At 35.8% G+C, this 21,723-nt stretch overlaps 1 protein-coding gene across 1 annotated transcript in view; it reads left to right on the forward strand.

Moving 5' to 3' along the window:
* LOC112541197 (spermatogenesis-associated protein 7 homolog) overlaps positions 1–21,723 on the forward strand; it is a 49,964-nt gene that overhangs the window by 18,639 nt on the left and 9,602 nt on the right. Inside the window, exons 3-9 of the mRNA XM_088146723.1 lie at positions 693–785; positions 4,906–4,953; positions 11,868–11,989; positions 13,062–13,501; positions 13,629–13,707; positions 18,108–18,154; positions 19,607–19,684. Coding sequence (XP_088002849.1) covers positions 693–785; positions 4,906–4,953; positions 11,868–11,989; positions 13,062–13,501; positions 13,629–13,707; positions 18,108–18,154; positions 19,607–19,684 — 907 coding nt within the window. The remainder of the gene's footprint in view (positions 1–692; positions 786–4,905; positions 4,954–11,867; positions 11,990–13,061; positions 13,502–13,628; positions 13,708–18,107; positions 18,155–19,606; positions 19,685–21,723) is intronic.

Raw genomic sequence — 21,723 nt, forward strand, 5'->3', positions numbered from 1 at the left:
AATGACTAATTTTACCTTTTCCCTTGCTTTTCAACAACTGGCCTCAAAACTTTTAATAAGTTTTGTAGCTTTGTTTTCTTTTGTTTTTAGTCATTTGGAGACTTTGTTTCCACCAGAATAAAGTTTTATAGTGTTATGATAGTGCATAACATTTAACCAAGTGTTAACTTTGGAAAGCAGGAACAGAAATATAAACAGTCATTTCAAATTCCTGAACTTTTTGCTTTCACATACTCTTCTTTACATTGACTACAGTAAGAATTTGGGGGGAGGGACTAATAAAAAAAATCCAGCTTGGAATTTGTATTCCTAGAAAAATGGACATCCATATTTTTTTTCTACTTCTCAGCTCTTGAGGTTAAAAGCCATCAGCTTTTGAATCTTTCCAAATGGAGATTGTATTGAAAGATTAAACCATGAACATAATATTCTCCAAGAGTTATGGGAGGTAGCATATAAAGAAATGGGGATTTAATAAGAATACATACAGAGCTCATTTATTATTTATTACAAAACTTCATGATAAAATAATCATAGAAAAAATAAGCCACATTGAAATACCGCTTACTTTGCTTCAGATTTCTCAATCAGAAAATGTATTTCACTAGAAGTGTCCAAATTTGAATCTTCAGAAATCGACATGCCAGACACTTCTTAAATCCATTAACTAAAGCAATCTTTTATTTCCTCAGCCTTTTCTCCGAGTTCTTCCTGCAAGCTCTCAAGTCAGTACATTGTTCAAGATCACATGGCTGTGCATTACAGAAAACTGCTGTCCGCCAAAGGTATTTGCTACATAAAATAATATCTTCCCTCCTCAGGTATCTGACAATTGTAAGATGAGTGTAGGTCCACTTTAACTGAACTAAACTACAATCAGTGCAGCATAGACCTTTGTCAAACCCAAATGGTGCAATTGTATTTTTTAAAAGATCACTTCCAAATGTTATATTGTATAATTCTCAGTTTTGTCTAGAAAGTTTTAAAACAAGTTCTGCATTATCTTGGGCAAAATCTGTAATCTGTTCAATGCCCCCTTCCAAGGAAGTTTGGAAAGGTTTAGCCTAAGCTAACCCAGTCTTTCTGTTTTCATTCTTTAAGATAATCATTACAGTCAATTAACAAAACGTGCATGGTAGCCTTATATTTTACCATTATTCTTGTCAGATTTTTGTTCCCCAGTTTCTCAGATCTATGCTAGTCTGAGATCTTGGACTTGTGGTTTTCCTATAGTCCTGCTTTTATCAAGGATATTTTTTTATAAGTCTCAGGTTTTATATGGCCTGGAATGATATAAAGGCACCAGAAGTGATATGGAGCTTGTCCATTGCTTCAGCTTGGCAAAAGCAAGTCGAACAACTCCCCTTAAAGAGGAACCATAAGAAAGTTGGAGTGCATTTTATTATACTTTGGACCACTATTTTTTAAAAAAACTGATGTCCTGCTTAATGTCTTGCCCTGTTTTTGCTTTCTGTTTGAAGTAACCTTTAAAATGGATAGAAAAGAAACTGTGATGACTGAAAGCAGAAGAGCCAAGCTTTCCCCCCACCACAGGTGAATGTGGTGTGCTCTTTTGTATATAAACAGATCAGAAAGTATTTTAAAGTGGAATTTGTAATTCATACTTGTTACATTCTCTGCTAAGTTGAGCTTGCTCTCAGTTTACCTTCATGAAGTAGAATAAAAGGGAACAGAAAAGAAAATGGGGGAACTAATTTAAGAGCACTTTATAACCTTCAACATTTCAGCATTATTTTATTAACTCATGCAGTTTATCTGTTGCCTCAATTATAGTTGGCTCTAGATGGTTTGTAGATATTAATAATATATAAAATAAATTGTAATGAATGGTACAAATTGCATGGTTTTACTACAATTTATATAGGTCCCTGTGCCTCTGTAGTCAGTCTCTGAAGGCTTTCTGCAAAAGCCAGGTTTTTACCAGTCTCTAGAGACCATAAGAATGGGGACTACCCTTGCCTTGGGGTGGGGTGGGGTGGGAGGGGAGGCTATTCCATAGGAGAGGAGCTGCCCCAGACAATGCCTGTAGTCCCTTTGCACCTACAGGGGACTCCTAGTAGGTATTCCCTGGCAGTCTGGATCAGGTAGACAGAATTTATCTGGGAAAGATAGCTAGGCCCCAAACTATGTAGGGCTTTAAAGATAGTAACCAGCATCTTGTGTTGTGCTCAGAGACACACTGGCAACTATTGTAGCTCATGCAGAAGGAGTAGAACACAACATGCATCTGGACCAACTGAGGTTTCTGGGTGGTTTTCAAGGGCAGTCCCATGTACAGCATATTACAGTATTCTAAGCCAGAGATGACAAGGACACGAGTGTGTGTCTTCATGCATCTCATTCCAGATAAGACATTTCAGGAGCCAAAATGTTTAGGGATTATTTCCTGGCACAGTGGGATTTCAAATACTATTTCTGATTTCTTCATCACTCCCCCAATGAAACTGCTTCCAACTTCATTTTTCAAACATTGCAATCCAGTTCTGAACTATATTGAAGAATCTAACATTGCATTAAAGCTTGTGACACGGATCACTAAGCAGAAGCTTTGCAAGAAAAAGTTTTGGTAGTACACAGATATATATTTTCTTTTTCATAACCCTATATAGATCTCTGAGGGGTATGAATGGAACAGCATATTAATAATGCATTATCTCCATGGGTGTTCTATTTGTTTCATGGACTACAATCATGCAGATTGCATATATATATATATGCTTATATACAGGTGTGCTTTGGATTAGGAAGACATTTTTCTTCTACTTTTGTTGGCTTATCATGATTTTAGGAACTACACATGCTCTTCCTGTTGATCTGAATGAACTGTCTTATACTACAGGAGAGAAGAAATGACAGTGATCTTCGTTTCCCAGAGAAAAGTGCCCTGTTTTATAGGACCCTCTAGAGCAAATAGCCATAGAAGTTGTTTAAGATTGAGTGCCGACTCTGGGGGAAAAAACAAAACAAAACAAGCTGGGCTTAAGCAATAATCCGGAGGTGTGAAGCCTATGACCTGTATTTGACCCCACTTTTGTTTTTCCTCTTCTATTGACAGGGCCCTGCCCTATCAGGAGGGTACTGATTCTTATTTATTTATTTATTTATTTATTTATTTATTTATTTATTTATTTATTCAATCAATCAATCAATCAATCAATCAATCAAGTAAGTTTCAAGGCCACTCAACACCTTGACAACTCTAGGCAGCTTACAAATTCAAGAAAGCCTTTTGCAAATAATCAGATCACCCACCTTGAAAAGAATGCTTTCTTCCAACCTAGGGAGCCTACTAGGCTGTATAAAAGAAAGAATAAGTGAAGGGTCTGAAAAAAGAAAGAGAAAATCTGGCCATTTTGTGTTCTGATTCTATACATTACTGGCTTAGGCTCTACGCACTTTGATAACAAGCGCCCTAACAGTTTATTTCTGAAGGAATGTAGGTCTCAACAAAAGTGAAAGAAGAAAATCTTAACATCTTCTGACAGATGTTGAAGATCTGCTCTGGCACTCTAGTATCGAAAGTATGCAACTGGAGTCCTGTGGTACACAATCAGAAAATAGGAATCATCACTGATACATCGTGGCAGCTTTGGAGGGGACTCCAAGGACCCGTCTTCTGGAAGGCTCCACATACCCTTAATTAATTTGAAGAAGAAAATATTCCCTTTGGCTTTGATCTGTTCACTTTCATACATCTTGAGTACTCTTTCAGCATCTACTAACTACTTTGGTGCTAAAGACCAAAGTTTGGAGTCTTGTCCTGAATCAACATGTTTATATATTTTAGATTTATTTTTACATTTTCTAATTAGATTTTTAGGTGGTTTCATAACCACTCTTTTCACTTTTTTTACTTAATGTTCATATTACAGTTAGCCACTGTAGACATACTTTACAGAAAAACAAGATATATATATTTTCTTTCTATAAAAAAACCCTATAGAATAGTTTTTAATATAATAAAAGGAATGATTGAATACAAAATATATTAAGGGAGCAATAGTTTTGGATTAGTATTGTGCAGAACAGAAGAATATGCATCTTGTCTAAAAACCGGACTGTCTCTAATCTATACCCATTATTATTAAAGTAAAATTTGCTGAGCTGTGGAAAATCCATCTTATTCTTCAAGCTGCTTGCCGCCATTTTTAATTCCCATCAGGCTTTTTGTGCAGATTTTTTTTTTTTTTTTACTAACATCAAGGTTCAAGCTGGTAGCACGCTCACCAAGCTCAAAAGAATACGCTTAATGTTTGTAGCAGGGCCAATTTGGAAGTGCACGCAACCACACTTTAGAAACATTTGTTTCACTCTGTACTGAACTAAAACAGAAACTCTTGCTTTTCAGCAGAAATTTGAGTGCTCATCAAAGTATTTAAACTATTTTTCTGCTGGCCCCAGAGTCATTTCTTCCCTTTCTGAAACAGTTTTTAATGTGTATCACCTTTAAAAACCATACAAAGTGCCAAACAAAGAAATGAGGAGAAAGATATGGAGATACTTTGAAAACAAAAATAGATGCCAATAACTTCCTTGAAGCACGGCGGGTAGATTGCTTGGCTTGAATAAGATGAAAAACAAAGTTCACTTCAAACAGAAAAACAAAATCAAACCACAGCCGTTCCTTGAAATTCATATCTTGCTGTTACATTTTTTTAGAGCTGTACTAGTAGAAGGTTTCACTTCATATTCAATAGAGAAGGTATAATCAGTTAATTTATAAGAAAAAATAAATAAATAAGATTCCTTAAGAGCCCAATGGTAATTGAATTCAATAACCTCAGTTTCCTATTGGTTGTAAGCAGGCTGTTTGTTGCTCTTTCCTGCATTTGAAAGTGAAATATTGTTTTGAGAAGATAAACATTTTTGTTGTTGTTCATTCAGCTGCTGTTGATTCATCTGCTCCAAAGAGTTTGAACACAAGCATTAAATGTAGGTATAACTTTCTTTGTTTTCCAAATAATGTCTGATTTCATTTTGTTTGGACTAGAAACGTTTGTTTTGGACTCTTCCTCTCTTGTCCCCTATCCCCAGCTCTCAAACCTAAGTGAGGGACGTGTGTGCTTCATAGGCTGCTGTTGGTGATCTATTTGTATCATTAACAGAATAAAAAGTTCAATTAAATGTACTCAAAGTTTCTTACAGTATATCCCAGAGTAGCAATAAAACAGATCACAGAGCAACAAATGCTACTTAAGGAGACTTTTCAAACATGGTTGAAGACAGGGAAGAATTTGGAGGTATCAGGAGAAGACACAAGACTCTGCTTCAAAACCAATAAACTTTTCCCCTCAAAAATCCCTCCTAACAATTACACTTAACAGTCATGAAATACTCCAATGGAGGTCTCAGATAGTGGCTGTGTTCTCTCTAACACTCAACAGGGAGTAATAGCCAGTAGCACGGGTGAGGGAAGACAAAGTAGGACAATTGGTAGGAAAGAGGAGAGAGAAAGGGAGGGAGTATACAATAGACAAGGGGTTCTTAACCTGGAGTCCAGGGACCCTCAGCTTGAATGAGAAAAAATTGCAGCTTTATTTTAACTAACCACTAACTGAAATTTAGCTTTTCATTCTATATTGTATGTAAGCAACAAAATAATTTATGGCCTCTGGATTCCAAAAATATTTGTTAATTTCAATAAATGTCACTATCTAAAATTATTATACTCTAAAAAAAAAGATATTGTATGGTTACTGATTTAATGGACTAATAAAGAAGCATATGTATCACTGTATTGGATATTTGTTATTTTTTAATATTTTGAAAACTGTATTTGAATATATTTGTCTTCCTTTGTAATGGAGTCTATATCCATGTATTTTAAGTTATGCATTTAAATACATTTTTCTGACAAAGCATCGGTAGGTTTCACCAGACTCTGAAAGGGATCCATGGCACAAAAAAGGTTAAGATCCCCTGCTGTAGACTTATCAGAAAAACCCATCCTTGAGTTCAAAGAATGAACTCTATCAATCTATTTTATTTATCAAATTGGTATGCCACCCAACTCCCAACTACTCTTAATGCTTCACAACAATTAAAACAAGAGAATGCAATTAATAACGTGAAAATAAAATATATACAATAAAATAAAATATGGCAAAAACCACAAATTGGACAATATATAACTGGATCAAAAAGACCACAGTAGTAAAGGAGTACTTTTACAGGAGCACTTGGCCAAAATATTTTCCTGAGATTTTCCAGCCCAACATTTCAGTGAAAGCTTCCAAGACAGATTGCTGTCTAGCCTGTGCTTGAGTATATCCAGTGGAAGAAGAACCCATCACCCATCAATATCTGGCTCCACTGTTGAACTATGGTTATTGTTAGGGATTTTTTTTTTTTTTTTTTTTTGCTAAGGCTTAGATGGAATCTGCCTTCTTGGAACTTAAATCCATTATTCCATGTCTTGACCTCCTGTGTGATATACTGGAGTGGGCTGCTAGATTAAATATAATAATAGTAGTAGTAGTAGTAATACCTGCAAATAGAAGTAGAATGACTATGGCAAAAGAAACCAAAGATAGTACCAATAGTTATAGGTGCTTTAGGTGCAATCCCAAAACATCTGGAGCACCACTTGAACACCAGTGGTATTGACAAAATCACCATGAGTCAGTTGCAAAGGGCAGCTTTACTTGGAACAGCTTATATCCTGTGACAATACCTTTAATACCGTCAAACCATCAAACAACATCTGTCTATCCCAGGTCCTTGGGAAGGACTTGATAGGTGGATAAAAATTCCAAATCCAGTCTAAACATCTGGCTGACTGTGCAACCAACCATAATAATAATTTCTACCCATCCCATTCAGTCCAGCAGGTTGTGCATGCTACAGATCCCATCCACCAAGGAATGTCGGCTGGTGGGGACTAGGAGGCATGCCTTTTCTGTTGTAATCCCTGCCCTCTGGAACATTCTCCCTCCAGAGATTAGGATGATCCTGACCTTGGCCTTTCCTAAGGCCGTGAAGACCTGGTTATGTGCCCAGGCCTGGAGCTCCAAGTGTGTTAAGAGTCTCATTTCCTGGTTATATTAACATCTATGGTTATAATTTTTCTTGGCTGATATATATATGTGTGTGTATATATATATATATATATATATATATATATATATATGTGTGTGTGTGTGTGTGTGTGTGTATTGTGTTTGTACTTAGTTTTAATTGATTTTATGATTGTTCACGACGCAGAGTCACTTGTTTGAGATAGGCGGCCATAGAAATTGAATAAATAAATAAATAAATTCAAGTATTTTAGGAGTGCTGTACTAAGATATCCTTCTTCTATCATCTTTTCTCAAGGTTAAACATACCCAGCTTCTTCAGTCAGTCTTCATAGGACTTAATTTCTCCTAAGTCTGAAGGCAGCACTCATAAAAATTAAAACAAAGGCATGATTGCCTGTATTTAAATATTGGCTAAAAGTTAATTTTCAATATCAGGATCTGCTAGGTCTTATTCTGACAGATAAATATTTCCTGGAAACAACAATTAGAAGGCAACTTACAAAGCAAAACAAAAACAGGTTTTTCAATCGAGATGCTGATGTCCCAAGAATAAGCTGTATACCCTTCCTTTCTGAACTGGCCCTTTTTCTGCTTCCCTTATGTGTCCTTTTCATCTTTCAGACCTTTACTAAGGTTTTTGTGCAGCCTACCTGGCTTCTTTTCTTACCCTCCACCTTTTTCCTCATTGGGATTGTTTGCAATTGTCTCTTTAGTATCTCTTTCTTTAAGCTATCCTCCCCATTTTGAGCATTTTTTAAGTTCAAGATACACATTTGACTACACTCAGTTGAAGTTTCCCTTAAAATTAAAAACTAAAGCATTGCTTGGTCACCTTCCCTTGATGTTCACGTTAATTTCAGTACAAATTTTTCTTCACCCAGAACAAGAGGTGACAAGTTTGAAACTATCATGCTTTACTTTCTATGTGGGCATATCTCTATTTATTTACATCTGACCAGAATGGTCATCTTGCATAATAATAGTTGTTTTGTAGGTGAAGTAGACAAGGCATGACAAAGAATGTAGCCGGACAGATTTAAAACCTATAAAATGAAATAGCTGCACTTAGGTATGCACAGTAAGTAACTGGGACAATCTCCTACATTAGCTTCACACTGAAGGCTTTATTTTTTTTAATCCAGAAAAAAATATATAATTTGTTAATATAGGTAATGTGCATTTATTGAAGCAGAACAGATAATTAACACCCTGCACCATGTAATTATTACAAAATAATCTTATTCCTGTTTTGTATTTTTAAACAAAAGCAATGAGTCATTTATATTCATTTATCTATACCATACAGTTTGCCCCTGCTAAGAAAGTGAGATCTATCCTCTTTATTCCTGGATGTACAACAAACCTTTTCTCTGTTTCTTTGCTCTCATATCTTGATACAATCTTTGTATTACAATTTTCACTCATCCAGCTTCAGTACCCTTAGCCAATCCCTAGATTGCTTGTTTTCCGAAATTATTCTCTCCGTTCTCTATTTTCTCATGCTTACCTCCCATGGAATATATAGAATGATAAGGTTTTGTTTTGTTTTTAACAAGTAGCTATGCCTAAGCAGGTTATAATTAAAATAACCTCAGAATAATCACCTCTCTCTTTCTTCTCTGTTGTTTCTCTTTGTCTATTTTTAGACTGTAAACCCTTTGGGGCAATGTCCTATCAAATCTATTCTGAATAAAATACCTTGTACATAGAGGGCATTGAATCTACACAAGTTGTTGTGGCTGTTTCTATTAATAGGTGATAAGCAATAAATGAAAAAAGGCCCTAAAAAGATTGTATGAAAAGATCCTTTGGAATCACTATTCTAATTTCAGGTAAAAGAATTATCTTAATAAGCCCTGTTGGCTTTCTCTTCCAAATGACCTTGAAATGGTTTCCGAACAACAGGTCTGAGAAATTGATTACTGTATATCAGATATTTCTTCCAGTTGTCGGCTCCTCTGTTAATTTTCAGCTTAGTTTTTATTACAGAACAAAATATTTGCTGAGCAAGCGTTCTGCCCCTTTCTTAAGAAACACCTTAAAATGGTTCATGAAATGCAGCCACCTTAATATGAGAGAAATAACAGGACCTGTATAGCTTAGTGTAAATAGCTAAGGAAGAAGGCTGATTTACAAAGTGAGTATGATGGGAAGAGTGATTTGTGTTATAGGAAAATCACTGCTTTGAACTACTAAGTAGATGTTTTAAGGCGTAACTATTACTGACTTAACTGGCTAGAGTAGGTTCAGGAGAGCAATTTTTGGAGATAAAATGCTAACAGTTTCCAAATTTTGCCAGAGAAAGTTGGTTTTAATGCAGCGTTTCTTTATTCAATAACTTAGTCTTTGGACTTTCACTTTTGGATTATTTTTAAAGAATGTGATGTCACCGATAAGAAGATGAACCTGAAGTGATTTGTGAAGGGATGAATATTATATAATTAATTTAGAGTGCCATGAATATTCACTGAATCTAAATTAAGTCTTGATATATTTAGTGGGCCTTATGTGCAAATATTTTTTGGCCATCAAAAGTTTTCATAGCTCTCAAAATTGGTTCCTGCTTAATCTTTGCGTAGGAACTGGAAAAACAAAATATATTTTACTAGGTAATTGGAGTGTTTTTATGGTATTAGTAGCTTTCTGTCTGATGGCATTTTCAGTAACTTTTGTTCATCTAAAAACAAGTTATGGATAACATTTGTTTATCTTATTCATAACATGATTACTATTGAAAAATACAGATCCATTAAAATACTTTACAGTTGATTAAAGAAAACAGAAAGCATTATGATAAACATTGGTCCTTAATTTAATAATCTATTGTTCTTAATTTGTTAATATTTAATCCATTAAAATTCAGAGCTCGCTGCTTGAAAGAGCCTTATGGAAGATGGAAAAAGTAATTTAGTTAATAGCAAAGCATAAATTCAGAGGACATTTTATGATATTTGATGGCCTATAGCAAGTGAAACCAGGTAGAGAGAAAAATGGTGCAGGGGGAGGTTGGCATTATATAATTAAAAGTATAGGCTTGTGTAGCTTGATTGTTCAGATTCTCAGCCAGTGTGATTCAGCATGGCCTTCCATGCTATATATTATTATGTGCTTGGAAGAAGCGCCATATTATTGGGTAAGTTAAGACCTAAGGGAATTATGGGATTTACTTTCCATTCCTTTTGAGCTGTTATAATTTACACATACACAACAATTTTGTTAGAATGAGATAGGAAAGTAAGGTTTACTGCTTTCCAACCTCTTTCAGCCTCTTTTACCTTTGTAGTTGCATGTTCCCAGATTATTTTCCTCACCTCCATTGGAACATGATCATTGAATCCATCTCCTATGATTTACTCATTTGCTCACTTAGTAGCAATCCCACACTCTGGGCCTCAGAGCATGTTACAGCTCAGGATAGAGCAGTTTGTATGGCCCCAATAGCCTGTACAATCATTAATTGAGATGTGACACTCAGGCAATACCGTTATGGTATCACCCAACAATTCAGTCAAAGCAGTTAAGGAGGCAGAAATTGGCTGGCCCAGTTTCTGGATTTTTGCAGTCATGTCACCTATTTATTAGCTATCACTTCTATACCTGTGGTATTTGGAACTCCAGTTCCTATACCAATTCCTTCTGATGGTGTTCCTGCTGTCCCCCTTTTTCCTTGTATGAGCCAATTGACTAATGTACCAACAATGTTCTCCATCCATAATATTCAGTCTGTGCAAATTCTTTACATGATGCAATAACATATGATAAATTTAAACATATTAAATCTAATGTTTCTTCTTTTAAAGAAAAAAATAGATCCCCCAAATATCTTTTCTCCTTGTTATCAGATATTATTTAATCAAAGTCATCACTCTAAGATTCTTTCGCTTTCTTCAGTACCGTTATTAGATTATTCAAACTTCTACCTAGTTTTGGTGTAGCAGTTTAAAAATAAGCTAGCCATATAAGAAAGCCGTTTTAACTTATATTCTACCTTCAAGTCAAAAGCAGTGCCCATAGAGATGTCCCATAATTTTATCTTTGTTCAAGAACCTCTGAACTTGTTTGGCCCAATCTTAACTACTGGTTCAAGTTCATTACACAATACTACTTATATAGTATTATACAATAACACTGTTCTGGCTTACATACAAGATCGACTTAAGGACACACCTTGGGAATGGAACTTGTTCTTAAACTGGGGACTATGTGTACTTTCAGTTGTTTATTCAATGTTTTCTTTCTCTTCTCTTTCCTGGAAATTTTAAATCTTTTTTCTGTATTTTCTTCTCTGTTCCTTTTTTTACCTTTCTTATATACTTTTTGTACTTTTAAAAATTATTATTTATGTATTTGATTTCTATAGCTGCCCATCTCAACAAGTGACTCTGGGCAGCATACAATCATAAAATGTTCTCAGGTCAACACATTAAAGACCAATGAAAAAGAAAAATTAGAGGGGAAAAAATATTTGCCCCAATATTGCCCCAATAACAACATCTTATCTCTTATTAAAATTTGCTGAGTAACTGAAATATTTTTTTCAGGAAGTGGTTTAGATAAGACATTAAAAGTCCTGAATTTAGCTTTTTTTCTCTCAAACTCTTTTAATGCATATTTATACTGTGCTAAAGAAGATGCTAAGGAGTTTCATTACCCAACTAGGTAACATCAGTGCTGATAATGTTGGGTAAAGAAATGTCTGCAAGCAAACACCTGAGCTCAGAGAGCATCAAGAACTCCACAGTTCAACCCTGAGCTACAGATATTCTCTTCTATTGGAAGATGCTAAGGAGCTGCTTAACTCTTTGTATCAAAACTTTCATATTACAGACAGGGACCAGCAGAAAAGAGAGAAGCTTATCAAAGCTGTTGAAAAATTCAAGAAAGAAGTAGCATCGAGCCGTTCTACACCCCCATGCCATTCTAGAAGTGTTTCCACTGAGAATCATAAAGTAAGATGACATACTATGTAGCCCTGTTTATGGGGAATGAATATGTCTTCCAAGGGATTGTGTTTCAAGGTCTCATGAATATATGAAAACCATTTCTGTGAATGAAAACACTAAGTTGGGAGAAGCTTGATGTTACAATCATCTATTATAAAAATGGAATATGGAGCCCATATCCTCAATTTATTTTCCTTAAGGTGCTGAACACCTTTGTTAGATGTGAGTTCAGCAGCAGTAAGAATAAACTGCTTTCAAACTCTATGATGTTTTTATTTTTTTATTTGATTTTGCTCAAGTTAAATTACATTATTATTGCATTAATAATCAGAATGTAAATTAGGGATTATGGTCAGTATTAAATCTCATTTGTCTTCTCCAGCACTTTTTTTAACCATCAGCAAAAATAACCCATGCAATTTTAGATGGTCCTGTGAGTTAGAACTGATATAAATATCAGTAGGACAATGAGTCAATTAAAGTGTTACTTTCTACTCATATTTTCATCATCTTACCCATCTTCCTCATTAGGTTATCTTTGCAAGACTTCTACATGGAAAAATGAAACTTCCTTTGCAATGTCACTTCCAGCCTAAAGAAACTTTCTGCTGATTCTAAATCATATCCTGATATCATTCTTTTATAAAGTACCATTTATCTGTAGCCAATTCTTGGTCTTTAAATGAATTAAGTAGGAATGAGGGTTCCAAGGAGTTCTTTAGAATGCAAGTGCTTGCACAGGTTCTCATATGCTTGAATTTTTCCTCCCACAAATAGAATGTACGTTTGCTATTTTTTTTTAATCTGCGCTGATAAAGCTAGCCCAGCTAGACTTAAACTTTTATTCTGCTATGCTGTGATTTTTATTGGAGATATTTGATTTTAAGCATGGGAAAGCTTCTAAACAGCAATTTCTGCCTGGAGTTTGGGATGGTAGAATTTGATTTTCCACCCATATTTTTAACAACTAATTCTGTTATATTTGTTCTCTTTTATTAGATTTCAGGCACATAACTCTAAGGTGCAGGTAGGCAATTACATTTTTAAAACATTCTATCCATTTTTCCTAAATTCTCAGTGGCTACAAAATCACCTGAATTTGGTTTCGAGAGGAAGAATGTCTCCTCTGAGAAAAGAGGAACAGCACTCTTCCAAACAGTTCAAGAAGATGTGTGCAAGTCTTCAGCCCCCAGTTTTGAATGCAGGAGATACTATTCAAGATTCAGCCTTATCTCACACATACAGAAATGCAGTCTGGCCATATGCTTCACCTCTTTCTCCATCTCGCCTAAGCGAAAAGAAGATGTGTCAAATCCCCAAGAAGAAAACGGTTAGCGGAGATCTCCTAGACACACATGCTGATTGGTTTACGGAAACAAAGCAGCCTTTTACCCCAAAGCTTTTAAAAACAGCAACCAAATCACTCCTTTCAAAATACAGATATTATAATCATCCATGCAGGAAGAAAAGCCTTTCCCCTCACCCACAGTCATACCAAAGACCAAGAAATGTTTACAGGTAATGTGTTTGTCAGCTTATTATCAACTGATTTACAAATAGTTGGTGAAGCTGAACCAACCTCAGCTTCAGACAAGTAATTTTAAACCGCTGTCAATGCTCGTATTTTTCTTTTTTCATCTTCCAGGTCTACGGATGATGAATGGCTAAGAACTTACGCAGATGACCATTCATGGCATCCACTCAAGGTTGCTATGCTCAGTTTGGTAATGGATTAAATTACGCAGGCAGTAACATTCATAAATATCAACAATACTATTAAAATGCATTGCGCATTGCTCGGTTTTTTATTTATCCATAATGAAGTTTGAATCCTCTACCCACTTTACCGCTGGACAAAAAAGTCTCAATTAGATACAGGGAGTTTTATTTCTGAGAAGACATGAATGAGATTGTGTTGTGAATAATGTTATTTGGTCCTTCTAACTAAAACTAGTTATGAAAGCAATTTAAAACTGCACTTCTTTGGGAAATCTAGCATTTCAGAGTGGATAATGATAGTGGTGTTTTGTGACTGTAGATCTAAAATTAGAGAGCTGCTTTAAAAACACAATGTTTAAAAACATAAAAGTCATAACTCAATTATCCGATCCAGAATTCTCCCTGCTAAAAGGGACTGTAAAAACACAATTCAGGTGTTCACTAATGTAGTCAGAAATTATGTGGGAGAAACACAATGTTATTTTGCTTTCCAGAAAGAAAAAAAACCAACTTTCCTTTAAAGCAGCTTTTCCCAAACATGTGCTTTCATGCTGAACTAAAACTTCCATAATTTGCAGACAGTATCACTGATTGTGGTCAGATGCACAGAGTTGCTTTAAAAGAACAATAGAGCACAAAGTCCGAAATTAACATTTCCCTTTTTCCTTTGTTTTTTGGTTATTGCTGCACATAGAACAACAGAAAAAGAGAACAGTTTGAGAATATAAGTACTTCATTGGAGTATTTAGTATCAAATGTGTATTCCTGTAACATTCACTGTAAGAATTATCCTATCTCTTCCCACCATAAATTAGCATTGCTTGTACTGTCTCTTTGGCAAAACATCAGCCAAGGACTGGATGGTGAATCAGGAGGTTCATTTTGCCTGTTTTTCAGTAAGAGGAAAGCAACAGCAAAAGAGACAATTTATACTTATTGCCTCTTTTAGGAGCCAGAGAGTTTTACAATATCACTGAAAAAAAATTACTAGGGACCTACAGATTTTAAATCTTGAAATCAGCATCTCATCATCATCCCAGTTTTTCATAGATGTAGAAGACCATGCAAATCCTGATGAAGTAGAAACAGCTGCCCCGGGGATGTACCCCAGTTACTGGCATTTTTCATAATTGTTATTTTCAAGAAAAAAGCATAAGCTATTGATCACAGCGTACATACTTCATTCTGACATTAAGAAATATCTTGGTGCATCAATTTTTCAGTAAGCACAACTGGATTAGTTGGGCTGGTGGCTTAACCTGATAGCTTAAGACAAAGCAGAATATGGTCAGTCTCTCTCTCTCTCTCTCTCTCTCTGTGTGTGTGTGTGTGTGTGTGCGCGCACGCTTTGTAGTGCTGCCTAATTGTTAAGTGACTCAAGGCAGCATACAGAACAAGTGAGAAACACAATATAACAGTAAAAGAACCCAACAGAAAACCACAGTCCAGGTAATTTTTTAAAAAATAGCATATTAGTGGGTTCCTTTTGGCCAAGGGCCTGCTGGAAGAGCCAGGTCTTTATGGCCCTTGTGATGGACAGCATGATTTCTATGTGATCACGAGAAATCTTCATTTGTCTTTAATTTGAGTTAGCATTTGCATCTGAGAGCCTGAAGTCTTTGGACCAATCTGGTAAATAATCAGCATTCATGATATAGGATGTACTGTATTCAAAAGAAACATTTCCTCCAGTGGAACTGATGAATGAAAACTTATGTTGAAAGTGAGAGTGGAGATTAGAGCTTTGTGTTCTTTTAATGTTGTAAACTACTGCATGCTGGCTTTCTGAGGCGCGTGCAGGTTCAAATACCATAAATACATTAGTATCTACATTATATTGCACTTGGATATTAAATATAGGACAAAATTGTAGTTTCAGTTTGGCTGAGATGAATGCCCTAAACAAAAAGGCACTATATGGAATAGGGGAAAGACTGGAAAAATTGACTAGGAGAAGTTGGTATAGTTTTTAACTCCCCAAAACCCACCTCTAATAGTAGTGCCCTTCATGCTCCTGAACAGCAAGTCTGAAAGACTATTTCTACTTTTTGCTGAACTAATGCAAGACCTAAGTTTGGGAGAAGGGAAAATTAAGGCAAAAATGTAATAGAACCTTTTTCTTATTTCCATATCAAATAGAATGATTCAAGCAGTTCTTTGGTTGCAAGATTCTAATGGTCCAGATTATTAACAGTGAACTGTCCTTAGCTCTTGGAGGATGGAGAATGCATTCAGAGCTACCTTTATAATTTTGTTTCAAATCTGAAATTGCAATGCAATCTTACAATTCCCTTTTCAAGCACACACTGCAATGCAATCATACAATTCCCTTTGTAAGCACAAAAGTATAGCTAATATGCCCAGTTTCCTTGATTTAAGAAATATTATTCCAGAAATAATGCCCTGAACATGAATAGTTGCTGAAAGTCAAAGTAAAAGATGGTATTTACATACCATTCAAAAGACACAATAAAAAAGCTAAGAAGGAAACTAAAAGACCAGAACACATCGTCTCCAGCAGCCAACATCTAGATAAGCAGGGATTAACACCAGGCAAACAAGCAGAAAACAATACCCTAATCAAGGAACCACCAAGGAGAAAACCACACCCCCACCAAAACTAGCAGGACAAGCTACTGTATATAGAGAGGGAGCAAACCCCACACTCATTTGCGCTGATGATGTTACCTAGTTGGATAATGAAACATCTGTTGAATCCTTGGTGCTCTGAGCTTGGTTGTTTGCTTGCAGGAATACTGGATCCATACTGGATACACACACACACACACATTCCCCCCCCCCCACAGGGAGCAAACCCCACACCCTCTAGCACTGATGATATTACCTAGTCGGATAATGAAACATCTGCTAGCAAACAACCAAGCTCAGAGAGCATCAAGGACACCACAGTTTTCTGTGTCCACCAGAAGGAGAAGCTGGGACTTTTGACTCTGTATATATGTGACCAAGAACATCTCTCCCTCATGGGAATGTATATTCTATGTCTGGCAAGCAGCCTGCTATATTGTGAATATCTGGCAAGGAGGCTACATTCAGAAAATACTAAGTAATTTCAATAGTGAGGGCTTGTGAAAAGGCTAGTTTCCCGTTTGCAGAACTCTTGTATCATTGTACCTTCCAGCTTCCTGCAAAGATTCAAGCACTGTAGCATCTTGGTGAATCACTGATTTTTCACTGGTATTTAAAGGCAGCAAAGGAGAGTGTCTTAGTAGCCTTTTAGATTCTCCTTCCAACACCAACCATTCAGATTTTAGGAGAAACCCCAAAATCATCCAGTAGAAGTACTGATCTAATGTAATTCTATTCTATTCTATTCTATTCTATTCTATTCTATTCTATTCTATTCTATTCTATTCTATTCTATTCTATTCTATTCTATTATTTGAGGGTCAGCAGCAGTGAAGTTGACCTCAGGTCAGTGTCAAATTACTTTTGTTGGACTGAGGTATAGAAATGGTGGTGTGGAAGTGTCCTTAATTATATCCTGTCAAACATAGAGGGTGCATAAAAATAGGCAGGATCTGTGTACAGATCCAAATTGGATGTATGGGTAGTGCATGTCTTTTATGTACCAGTATTTTTATTAAAAAGTACAAAAGCAATATATACAGATGCAGATAAGGTATGTGCAATATATATTATATATCCTATCTCTTAAGAGCTGGTCTTGTTGTCCTGCATCTGAAAGAGACCATGTCTTGTTCTCAAGTACCTTTGCTTCTATGAGTTACTGAGGCCTTTTCTTTATACACAGAGAGACATGTTGTGCCTTATGATCTTGCCCATTCAAACAGGGTTTTTTTTTCAGAAAAAGCAAATAATAGTCAGTCTAGCACACATGCTCAAAATGTAGTTGCTATGAAGCTAACTATTATGAAGCTGCCTACATATAATACGGTAGATCTATGCAAGGTGCCCTAGATTTGTTGTGATGAAGAGATTGACATTGCAGAGGTGATGTGCTTCTCTTAATTGAAATAAAGAAGGGATAGAATTTGTTTATAAAAAAGATTTTGCATTGCCTTGAAGCTTATTGCTATTCCCTACATCTCCCTTGCAAAGCCAGAAGAGCTTTGATCCTGACACTGTGTCTAGGCAGATGCCTCCTTGGGCTTTGGCAAGGCCATGCTGGAGAAGACAAAGCTGTGCATTCTCCAGCACAGTTTGTCAACACTTGGGGTGAGTGATGAGTGGCATGTCCTCTGCAGCATTTGTTAAAACTTTGCAAAGCAAAGTGAAGCAACATGGTTGCTTTGCTTCAATCCTGGAACAAATGTTCGCCAAAGCAAAACACCTATTCAGTGATTTGCACAGCCTTAATATAAAGCAATGAGCGAGATAAAACAATTCCTTATTTCTTTTTCTTTGTGTTTAAAAATTATAGAAACATTCTGGGAACTCAATTTATATTCAATCACTTCTTCAAGCAAAGTAAGTGAGTTATGCATTTATTTTTAATAAGAACACCAACGGACTGCTCCTGTTCCCTGTGTAACAAAATGTTAAAATTGTGGCTGCTTCAAGGAACCTGAAATATAATGACAACTCCTTTGTAAGAGCATAACAAGGGTTCTGAATGACCCAACCAAAGGCCTATCTAGTCTGGCCTCTTCTTTTCCACAGGAGGCAATCAGATACTTCTGAGTCTGGAAGCAGGATAAATGATCTAGCTATGCTAATGTAATCTTCTCAATGATGAGAGCTGGTGATATGCAAAACTTACCTCAGGGATGCAAAAAATATCACCTAGGCACTTCATGCAGCTTACCCATGTCTCTTTTGCTGTCCTCAGAATAGATTTGGCCATGCTTTTTCTGCATTTATTGTGTGTTTGTGTGTGTTAAGGGACAGAGCATTCTTTGCTTCCGAAAGGTGCCATGTTCTCTCCTGGTTCTGCTTATGGTTGGGAAGGTTATTTTGAAACTTTAAAGAACTGTTGTCAAGATGATGAGTTTAAAAGTCTTTTTACACCACATTGGAATCACTGCTGGTTCACTATCATGCTATACCATAATGTGGGTTGTTAGGTTTTGCCTTAATGTCTTGGATTTCTGACAAGGGTGGGTAACCTTTTGATGGCCAGATGTTGCACTTGACTTTTGGGGAGGACTGAGCTAATAACACCAGGTGGGCTGATTTTTTGGTTTGTTTTTAACTGGCTCAAGAGACAGTTTACTTTTTCCCCTTCATTTTTAACATAATGTTAAGCTTATTTTAGGGCTTACTCAATAGGTTTTGTGTCTTTACACCTTATAATGGTGTGAAACTTTTTTTGTTCATTGTGAGAAAGTCACTTCAGGGGGGTATAAGAAAGACTTCAGGGGCTATAGCTACAAATCAGTGGTTTAGTGATATTTATGGTATGGCGCAACTATGACTACAAAAGTCTTCACTTAACACAGAGTGTGAACCCAGCTGTGAATTTGTAGCTCCTGGATAATGTCCAGACATGTGAGTAGGCCTCTGCAGTAAAATGAGAAAAGGAGATGGCTCCATGCATATGTTAATGTGATCAAACTTAATCCTTACGTACTTGCATCCTGGTGTCTGACACAAGAACATAAGTTTTAGGGCTTGTGTCATGACATCATGACATGTGTATTGTCACTTCCCTCCCCATGGACAATGGATAGGCAGACTTCAACTCCAGAATTCCCAACTAGAATAAACGTTGAGAATTCTGGAAATTGAAGTCTACTCATCTGGAGGATGCCAAAGTTGAGAAAGTCTGCATCATGTTTATATGATTAAACTGGCTTTTAGGTAACTCAGTTCAAATTATTTGCCAGTTTTAGTGTTAGCTGTAGGAAGCAAAGAAAAGTGAAAACATGAGAACTGCTTTTCCACTGATATATCTATTCTGATTTTTGTCTCTTTTTTAAGAGACGAAGAGTTGAAGTACCTTCAGTTGCTTCAGGAAGTTACAAATTATATTTTGATTAGAAGTTGTTACTGGAAAAAGTGAGTACTCAGATATTTTAAAAAATAATTTATTTCTGTAAAAAGTATGCAAAATATGTACTCCTAAGTTGGAACACTTTTCTTCATTTTAGCATAACTTCCACCTGTGTTGGGTCTAAATTGGAATAAAACTGGCAACGATTTCAGTAGATACTGTTCTTTATTTAAAACCACAGCATGTAAAGCAATCCAACAGTAAATGTAGGGTAGTCTAAATAAATCCTAACAAAACAGTGTTGTATCTTTGTCCCAACAGAAATAATACAATTCTTGTTTCAAACTTTTCTGTCAGCAAATTCAAATGCTTGTCTGATTCCTCAAGATGCTGAATGTTTTAATTGCTCCCGTGTAGACGCTTGTGTTCTAGCAAAAAGCAATAATGGCAATTTGCAGTTTAAATTCATAACTCTGCAATATGAGAATCTGATTCCCTTGCTCCTTACAATCCAACCAACTACATGTATCAGTTCAATTTATCTTATTCAAGGAATAAGAACCCATTATCATTATGTAGCTTTCCAGTAATCACCTCCCCAGTAGAGAATGCCAAATTTTTCTCACCCCTCTTTCCTTGAATGAGGTTTCCTCCTTTATAAGGCTAAAGCAAAATGCACATGAAGGTTATACTACTGTATACATATGGTCATTCAGACAATGTCATACATGTTTGACACTTCTTGCATCAATTCCAACATACGTACATGTGACTAAATATAAATAGGAAAATATGAACAGTAGGATCTGTTTCAAAGTTTTAAATTGTTTTAATACATACTGTATCTAAAGAACTCACTGACTGAAGACATCTAAAGAAGCATGTTAGTAACAGTGAGGCCAATATTACTAAAGTACCTTTAGTGCATTAAGCATGTGGCAAAGCAAGACCTATTCCATTAAAAGATGTAGTTGTTGATGATAACATTAATGGTTAATGTATATCCCAACTTTCCATGCAGAGGGCACTTACTCTACAGTTGATAAGCAAAACCCTGGGGGAATGTTGCCTCTAATTAGGTGGTCTTAAAAATAGAATGCTTCCATGATGTGGGCTAGGTTGAGAAATGCACATTGCTTGCTAACATAGACTAAAGAAATTACTTTATCTCCCATCATCCTTTGTAGCACACAGTAGGGACAATAGCTTTATCAGGCCAGAAGTTCTTCTGCATTGTGAAGGCATTGTTGGTATAGACCACTTTTGATCCTTCTGCTTACAGTACAATACATGATACTCTTCAAACAACCCCAAACATTTTTTTATTTTCTGGATTTTTTTCACCTGCAACACCAAGAGTGCAGGAAGCAATACTGACAATCATCAGAAGAGCACAATGTTGGGAAAGGTTGCTCCAGTTATCACAAATGAATTATTCCATGGTACAAATTAACTAAATCATCAACATTTGAAGTCTTGTGCTTTGCTGAGCAGAACAAATAGGGCTGTTTCAGGAAATTTGCATTCCTTCCAATGCAACACATTTTTAATTTTAAGGCCAAAGGTTAAAGGAAGTAATAGCTCAACCATCTTTGCATTTTAAAATACACAGCATTGATAATTGTTTGAATGCTGTTTTTCATATTATGCATTCTTTATGCATGTACATTCTTTATAAATATGTAATTATACATTTTATATGTATGTATAATACATGTATACTTGTTATATATGTATAAGGAATGCTTGAGTTAAAAATGTATTGTTTGGAACATGATTGTACATGTACTTATATGCAGATGATGTGTTATTGACACGTGTGATGCAATGAAAAGATGTGGTCTATTCAGTGTGGCTTATCCCCAAATATGAGTGGGTTGTAATTCTATTTTGGTGTAAATCCTACTGGATTCAAAATGAATTATCTTCCTTTAAACATATCACTGAATTGTGCTTTAAATTATATCTTCACAAATATAATGTGTGAAGTAACCTCTTATTTCTCATGGGGACAGTTTTACCTGTTGATAACAATACTATGGAGATTCTTAAGTGACTGAAGATCCAGGAGTTGTTTTTTTTTAAGTGCCTTGAAAACAAAGTT

The sequence above is a fragment of the Python bivittatus genome, unplaced genomic scaffold (assembly GCF_059951505.1).
Source record: "Python bivittatus isolate LINGU-HERP-01145 unplaced genomic scaffold, Pbiv_v1 ctg000020_np1212, whole genome shotgun sequence".
In the NCBI taxonomy this organism is placed as follows: Eukaryota; Metazoa; Chordata; class Lepidosauria; order Squamata; family Pythonidae; genus Python; species Python bivittatus.